Here is an 8,866-nt window from a genome sequence, read left to right on the forward strand (position 1 = left end):
TTTTTAGATTTATATTGTTCTGTCACTCATTTCTAAAGAGCGTTGACAATTTATTTTCATACAAGTTTTCTTTAAATAAAAAGGTCACACACAAAATTTGTAGTAGGGTGATTCTATTTCCCAAATATATTCGATAGAATTCACTCTTTAAAAATATTAGTTTAATGTAATAATGTGACACTCGTTATATGTTTTTTTACAACTATATCCTATATTTTTTATTTTATTTATAAATTCATAAACACCAAATAAAGATTTTTCTCATTTCTATTCTCTACTACTGTAGTTTTTAGAGGGTTTTGAAATACATAAGAATATTTGAATCTATTAAAAGCTAATATATTTATAATTCCAAAACTTTGATAAATAATAATGGAGAATGAAAAACTTAGAGAAGATTTTAACTCATAATCACTAACTTTCTAAATAAGAGTAAAAAGAAAAATAAACATTATAAAATAGCATGACAAAGTTTGAGAGATAAACAACTATGAGAATGATAAGTCAAAACTATAAAATTAAAAAATATTATAAAAAAGAATTTGAAGACATAAACCTAACACAAATAAAAAAAATATAATAATTAATAAATATGTTAATTAGTTCGATAAAAAAAAATCTATGAGATAAAAAAAAAATCTTTGTTGATAACAAATCTATAAGAGATTGAATTAAAAAATCCATAAAAATATATTTGGCAAATAATGTCCGGCTAATTGAATTATTTAGTAGTAATTAATATTGTTTTATAAATAATAAATAAACTCAAAGGTTACCCATTTGATCTTGTTGAGTTTAACATCGCGCGCGAATCAAGATAGTGTTGGGTGGGCTTTCCCAACACATAGGTCCATCACGTAAACTCCTTCCATAAAACCAAACTCAATTGTTACGCTCACTCAATTCTCTTCGACACAAAAACAAACTCACTCCGTCCTTAATTTCAGTCTTCTTGATATTAATCAAATCTCAAACAAAGGTAAACAACATACCTTTCTTTGTGTTTCATTGTTTTATGTTTCCTTTCATTCAATCAATTTCGTTCCTATATATAGTGTTAGTCGGAAGTTATAAAAATTTGAATTCAAGATTCAATCTTTTTCACAGAAATGTTCATGATTCAATCTTTTTCATAGAAACGTCTTTTTCTGCATGTACTGTATCTCTGGTTTTGGTATGACCCATTCAAAGAAAATAAAGGAATGAGGATGAGTTCTTTACAAAAATCAACAATTGACATCATTACCATTTATTTTAATGTTTCTTAATATCTTTCTTTGTTTTTAACTAGTTTAGTAGATGTATATAGTGTTAGAAAATTAAGAAATTCACGGCAAGGGTTCTTAATATCTTTCTTTGTCTTTATTCTATTTTTTTCCATCATGATAGTTTTTCTATTGACAACTTTTACATTATATTTGTAGATATGGGTCGTCCAAAAACAAATTTGAAACGCATTCAAAATGAGAAAGCTCGAAAAACAACTTTTGTTCACCGAAAGAATGGATTATCAAAGAAAGTTTCGGAATTTTCAAGCATATTTGGAGCTGAAGTTTGCTTAATTGTGTATGACAGTGATGGTAGTGATATACCAATGACTTTTCCAGAAAATGCCACAACTGTACAATCTATGCTTAAAAAGTATGAGCATCAAAAGATTGAGACTACTCTTGAGGAATTTGGCGTCAAAGACTACTATGCCAATAAGAAAAATTTAGTCGAAGCTCAGATTTCCAGAGTGCGTAAGGAGATCCTCAAGAAAAAGTATCCAACTTCGAGCCCAATTTTTAATAACATGGAAGAGGAGCAACTCAAAGCTTTCATTGCTTTTGTAGATTCCAAGATTGAAGCTTGTAATCACATGCTGAAAAATATGCAACAAAAAGACACTTGCTTCGTACAAAACATGGCTCAAGATAGTGATGTCTGCTTACATTCAAGTCAAGATAATGTAGTAATGCATAGTCTTCCTCACATGCAACATATTACTGATTGTATGGAGCCAACCAATGATGAAATTAGTGAGTGGATAGATTTCAGTGATCTTTCTGATTTGCCACCAGTTCCGTCGACAAACCAACTTAGTAAACTTGTTGACTGGGATGATATGAAGATTGAATCTGAGGAATTTACTAGCTTCATACAAAACACTATGCAAAACATTACTTATGACAATATTCTATCCTCACATTCAAGCCAACTTGATGTGAATCATAACATTCCTCAAATGCAAAATATCAATGGTTGTATGCTGTCACTTTACGATGACATTTGTGATACGGTGGATTTTACTGATCTTATTGATTGGGATAATATAGTTGTTTAATCTAAGGATTTTACTATTTCAGTAGATGATTTTATGTGTATTTAAACAAAGAAAGATATTCATAATATAATATGCACCTTGTTTTAATCACATAAGTTTGTTCTTTGACAGTTATCATGTATAGTTTTAGTTTTATAACTGTTTTAGTTTATTGAATTCAATTCATTCAACCATGAATAGAGGTTACTTGCAATTATTTTAATTGTTATGTATACCTTGTTTTCTATTATCCATTGTTACGTAACACTATGCAACAAATTTTAGAATTTGCACATAATTTTCCCGCGGATATATCGGCAACACAATTAAACATATCTGCAACAAATTTTTTGTTGAGATTATAACTGTAAGCTTTTTCTTGCAACCGTTAATTCAAACATTTCATAGGTAAATTTCCTTTAAATGTTTCAGTAGGCAATTCCGCAATGCAGATGTGTATTAAATTATCATCCACATAAATTCACAGGAAAGATTTGCAAAATTATTAAATACGGTTAACCATTTTTTTTGTTATAATCATTTTGAATAGTTTATTTTAATATAAATATAAATCAAATTACATTCAATAAATGCAAAATAGCATATGAAAATATTTTTATATAATTTTTATAAATAGTTTTTAGGAGTATTTTGATAAACAATTGTTTCTATCTGAATTGGTGAACTTTGGTTACAATAAATAATTGGAAGACAAGAAGCATTATCGATGAACTGGTAACTGGTGAACTTTGGTTAAAATAAATAATAGGAAGACTACAACCATTATCGACAAGCTTATTATAACATGACAAGCAACACAAAACAATTGCTATTCTCTTAATTTAGCTCTAATACAGCAGATCTGCAAAATAAGAAGAAAATCAGTGGACATATTCATATAGAAAATCAGTGTAAATGTCAATGACAGAACCATAAGTTTTTTTCTGTTTTTTTTTTTTTTTTAAATTGTGGAAGGGGAATTTTTATTAATCAATGTAGCAGTTCAGGTAGAAACAAATTATTTGAAGAAGAGTGAACATAAACAATTCTTCTCCTCTCATATTACTTGTAAAAAATAATTTTAGTTCTCACATGCAAAGAAACTAATATAATCTAAAGTTACCTCCTTACCTTATATTCAAACAAGTCAAAAAAATTATCAATGTCAAGCCAAATTCAATATTAAAATCTAACTTCATTTTCAAGGTGGACTGATTAAACCAACTTTTTATGTCCATATCTATTTCTCGTTTCAACTCTGCAGTGAGTATGACGTAACTTAGTAGAAGCAAAATAAAAGATAAGCAGCACAGTTCCAACTTGACTTATAAGATGTAAATTTTTTGATGTTAACTATTAGTTTGCTAACTATTGGTACAACTAATTATGATGATAAAAGATAATCATAATTCAAGTATTGAGAAGAACACCTTCAGCCATTTAAGTTCACACTGTGAATTGGTCACACAAGATATAATGCATATAAGTAAACTAGGTACAGCTGCATTACCCAATATCCTTGATAAATTTATATAAATAAGCATTACCCAATATTAGTGATAAATTTCTATAAATAAGCATTACCCAATATCAGTGATAAATTTCTACAAATTAGTTCTGGTAAAAAAGAGCATAGATCAACCCCAAAAGAAATCATATTTTAGAGAAGAAGGTGCTTCTCTTGTTCATAGAGTTGCAGGGTCTTATCCAGGAACTACCATATTATGAGTTGGGAATATTGTTTTCCGTGTAGCATTTGGAAGGGACTTTTCTGAAGGAGGAGAGCATAAAAAATATGGGTTCCAAAAGATGTTTGATGAGTACCAGGAACTACATGGAGGATTCAGTGTTGGTGACTTCTTTCCTTCTTTGGAGTGTATACACAACTTGACAAGCATGAAAGCAAGACTCTAAGAAACTTTTTGGACACAAGGCTTGCAATAAAGTAAGGGAACATAAGGACCTTGTAGATATTTTACTTGAGATGCAGATGAATCGCTCGGGCAATAATCTTGGTAAGTGAAGCCTTAATAACCATGTGTTTGGTTTTGGTTTATCTCTAATATGTTGAAAGTGGAGAAGGTATTAGTCTATTAGGTATTGAGTAAATAGCCATTTGGGTCTTTGAATGTGTCAGTCGATGTCACTATAGTCTTCGGATGCATGAAACAAAAAAAACGCACATAATGTAATTTTTGCTAGTTAAATTGGTCCTCGTGTTTTTTTTAGTCAATTTGGTTATCAACCGTGTCATTCATTTGTCAATTTGGCACATGAAATAACTAATAGACTAATTTGGTTATCACACTCATGATGTTTTTAAGTTTCAATACATTCAGAGACTATAATGACACCATCTCATACATGTACGACCAAATTAATTATTTACTTCAATTCACTTTTGCCTAATTGAAAAATGGCAGGTTAACAATACCTTGTTTCATTTTTGCAGGATATGTTTGCTGCTGGAACTGATACGTACCCTTGATTGGGCAACGACAGAGCTGCAAATGAATCCTCATGTTATAGGAAACGCACAAACGGAAGTGCACAGCGTACTAGGAAAAAAAAGAGTTGTTGCAGAGTGTGATATACATCAACTTCAGTACACGAGGGCTGTTAAATTAGTGGATATCCAAAGAAGCTAAGCCACATGCAAGATTTCAGTTTAGTCTATTAGCCGTTCAAATAATAATAAGTCAAAATCAAAAATTGAGAGAATGGAGAGACAGCAACATCAAATGAAGATATTGCCATATGGGGTCAATGACCGAGACCACCATGACCGAGACCACCAGGATAAGGAGGCATTCACCTACAAGCTAAAAGTTCATATGATGAGGTGGAGATGCCGTGTATGCGTACTCTTCTTACTACTATATAATCAAAATCCATATTTAACTGACACAATTAAATCCTCAAAAAGATAAAACAAGCCATCTTGATTATAAGAGTAAGAATTGTATTTGTATAAGATTGTTCTGAGGTCTACAAAGACCAATATAAAATATCTATCTAAGACATGAATCTAGAAACATAAATTAATTAACCTTTTGACTCCTGTAGGAATGGCATTATGAATCACATGATGATAAGTAAAATATTATTATTAATTTTCATAATGTAGACCAATCCATTATAAGAGACTGTCCTGGAGAGAGTATAAGAGAGTCTTAGTTTAAGCCAGTTTAATGACAGTAAAAGTAACTATAAAGCTTTAGTGTTATGTTGGCATTTAGAACATTAACTGTGTTAATAAAAGGTTGTGCGAAAAATAAAAAACAAGCGTTATATGTTGATTTCACTGTTATGTGAATTAGTTTGCTGCAAAGCTTAAGGATTTGGAATCGTTTGCATACAGCCTCTTGCCTCAATACTCTCTATGCAACACATGCCAAGAACTCTGCTACCATGAAGAATCATGACAACCACCACTGGTTTATGATGGCATGGATGCAAAACAACCACAAAATTGCATGAACAGACCTAATATAAAGAGAGAATCAAACAGAACAGAATGAACAAAATACCTTAACACTATGCACGAATGAAATTGTTAGAAACCTGAGATTCTTTTTAGTATTGCAAATGAAACGGTGAGAGAATTAGGAATCTGAAAGTGTGAACATGAAATCACGAGCAATGGATCGGATTGTCTGAAGCAAATTCTTCGACAAACCAAAGTTAAATTGTACAATAACCAAGTTAAAGAAAACTGAGATAACATTAATTCAACAAAATTTAAAAACTACGTATTCATGAAAATTATGTAAAACAATTAATTGAATTTCTAAAATTGTTTTGTTACAAACAATACACGCCACAGTAGCTTTCTTAGAAATCTGGATCAAACATTAGCACATAGATCAAGTTAGTTGTGAAGAAAATTTTAATTGCTGAATAGATTCTATATAGCATTAATGACGTAATCAAAGTATCAATACCTCTATGCAAGCAGAAATGGCTGCACTGTCAGAACCATTTGTCTCCTTCAACTTGACAATATACTTCAATCTCAAAAAACCACCAGATCTGCAACTAAAGCAATTTGCAAATTGAAAATGTTCAAAAAACAAAACACACAAATATAATAAATCAGAAGAAAAATCCTAATTCAGAAGAAAATCAAAATACTAACTCACTTTCACTTAAGGTGGCAATGAAGGTCAAAAAATAGGAGATTCTACAGTTTACAAAAATGAGGAGTGAAATGAGAATAAAGGAAAATGGCGAAAAACGAGAATAAAAGAAATCAGAGAGTGGCGCGCAACACTTACGACAACGACGAGGTTACGATGGAGGTGAAGTTGAGATATGACGTAGAGAGGTTGAGATGCGATGGAGGCGACAACGGCAAAGTGGAGAAGCAATGGCGGTGTGGCTGCGAGATTGAGATTTGATGGCGGCGAGGTTGAGTTCGGCGAGGCTGAGTTCAACTTTAAGTTCGCCTTTAAATTGTTAGCTTTCTTAGAAACCCAACAGGAGGCAAGACGGATACACAAATTGCAAATTAATTTGTTCTCATTAATTATAATTATTTGTTGAATATCAAGCCATTTTTATAATTTCTATTTATACAAAGAATATCCTTAATAAATGCATCAAGTCATTTTTCCTGATATATATAAATCCAACAGGAGACATGACCAATGCATTGGTCTCTTGGTATACGATTTGGTCTATTGGTAGGGATCGAGAACTTCTTCTACATATATTATGCATGTGAAAAGTAAAATAAAATATATTCATACATTTAGAATAATTATTTCACACCCTCACAAACTCCACCAATTTAGACATACAAGCTATATTATATAGTATACAGCACTCCAGTGTAAAGTCAAATTTAGTAGTATACAATTGAATACCTTTTGAAATTTGAATGAAAAAGGAAATATTGGTAGCATAACACGATAAAACTACTACCATGTTGTGGAGAATAAGAGAACCATACTCATATTAACCTCAATCACCAACCAACAGGTAGCTCTTTTAATTCAATTTACAACTCAACAAGAAACACACTAACATAATCAAACGACAAGATTTCTACGCGTGTTGCATTAATTAAACTATCCAAATATTTATGAACAGACAAACTAACATTTCAATCCTAAATCCTAAGACTATAATCATTCGATTCCAAATACTGAAAAATAAAAAAAAAAATGACACATTATATCTTACTACATTATACAAATCATAAACAAATGTAGAAAGTTAGGCTCAATATAAAACTTAAGCAAATTATATTATTGCCATCTTATAATTGTCACTTAAAACCATTTTTCTTGTAGTGTATATTTAGTGTCTGATGGACAACACCAATAAGGTAGTTTATAATCTAGTTTATAGTTTATTAGATTAATTTATAAGTTTCTTTGTTCACAATAAGAGTGTTACGGTAACAAACTTTTTACACTAGCTTATTGTTTTTTCTGATATGCTATTTTAATAGGATGTGAGTTTATAATTTATAATTTTTTACATTTTCTTCTATTTAAATTTTATAATTTTTTTTTTTACCATTATGTAATATAAAATAATTATTTCACTCACTCACCCACTAGTTCATATAGTTGGATTCATGGTTCATGTATATCTTCTTTTCGGTGAAGAGTTGGAGTCAGAATTTTTAATTTCTTAACTAAATAACTCAAAAAAATTGAACTTTCATGTTATTAATCTTACAAGAAATTTGCCAAACACAAATTGATTAAGGTATGCATTGTCATATTTATTATTATTTCTTCATCTTCTAATTTATCACTATGATAGAGATAAATTCATTTTATGCAAAATTATAAACAATAAATGAATTACATTATTTTTACGCTGACTATTGATACACATGAATTTTGGTAAACTTTTAGAGAACTATTTAAATTTAAGTTTGTATTGTTATAAAAAAAAAGTAAATGATGTACAAAACAAAATGAATTGTTTGGTTTTGGCTTTATTTGTCTGAGCCTCATTGTTTTTTTTTTTTTTTTTTTTTTTTACTATAAATGAAATAAATACAATAAGAGATAAAGAGAAGGGGAAATGTGAGAGAGGTATAAGTGAAATGGACAATCACATTGAAAGTAAAAGCATGGGAGAAAGGTGGAAGTGACGGGTATGGGAGATTCAGTGCCTTGCTTTTGTTTTTGTAATCTTATGTGAAAAACTATTTATCAATTTTTTATTATAGAAAACTAATTCTTTTGATGCTGGAGTGACTTTTAAATGGATCGAATTGGCTTTTAAATGGACCGAATAATATGAAAAGATTTTTTCCGAGCTTTGTATTAAGTTCATTATGAAGAATAGACGTGTATCGTTTAGATGGAACGACATTAACTGAGAATTTGAATATATTATTAAGCGAATATGTATATTCAAAGCTTTGAGGAATAAGTATGATGAAATGACGAGGGGCGGATTTGGAGATTTTTAAAGTTTGAAGACATCGGGTTATGATTGAATCATGTTACGGGAAAGCTCAATTGTTCGGATGAGTGGTGGGATATAAAGATTAAGGTTAATTTCTTTCATATATTGATCTGATTAAGTTACAAA

At 30.1% G+C, this 8,866-nt stretch overlaps 1 protein-coding gene and 1 long non-coding RNA gene across 5 annotated transcripts; one reads left to right on the forward strand and one right to left on the reverse strand.

The window, feature by feature from the left end:
* The first annotated feature begins 812 nt into the window (after positions 1 to 812).
* On the forward strand, positions 813 to 2,367 carry LOC101513643 (agamous-like MADS-box protein AGL82). Its single transcript, XM_004488240.3, has 2 exons — positions 813 to 979; positions 1,425 to 2,367. The coding sequence occupies exon 2, from the start codon at positions 1,427 to 1,429 to the stop codon at positions 2,324 to 2,326; it is 900 nt and encodes a 299-aa protein (XP_004488297.1). The 5' UTR covers positions 813 to 979; positions 1,425 to 1,426; the 3' UTR covers positions 2,327 to 2,367.
* Positions 2,368 to 2,978: 611 nt separating this feature from the next.
* Positions 2,979 to 7,254, reverse strand: LOC101502915 (uncharacterized). Of its 4 annotated transcripts, none has more exons than XR_189350.4 (4): positions 6,583 to 7,254; positions 6,448 to 6,488; positions 4,740 to 6,343; positions 2,979 to 4,364 (listed from the first exon to the last, which is right to left on the reverse strand). It is a non-coding gene; the product is annotated as an uncharacterized lncRNA (long non-coding RNA). The 4 variants fall into 4 exon arrangements; XR_001144645.3 differs by having other exon boundaries at positions 2,979 to 3,167; positions 6,583 to 7,253; XR_003472329.2 differs by having other exon boundaries at positions 2,979 to 6,147; positions 6,250 to 6,343; positions 6,583 to 7,244.
* Between the last annotated feature and the right edge of the window lie 1,612 nt (positions 7,255 to 8,866).

Source organism: Cicer arietinum, chromosome 1 (assembly GCF_000331145.2).
Source record: "Cicer arietinum cultivar CDC Frontier isolate Library 1 chromosome 1, Cicar.CDCFrontier_v2.0, whole genome shotgun sequence".
NCBI lineage: Eukaryota > Viridiplantae > Streptophyta > Magnoliopsida > Fabales > Fabaceae > Cicer > Cicer arietinum.

Coding starts and splice junctions, on each gene's coding strand:
- LOC101513643 (XM_004488240.3), top strand. CDS start 1,427: ATGGGTCGTCCAAAAACAAATTTGAAACGCATTCAAAATGAGAAAGCT.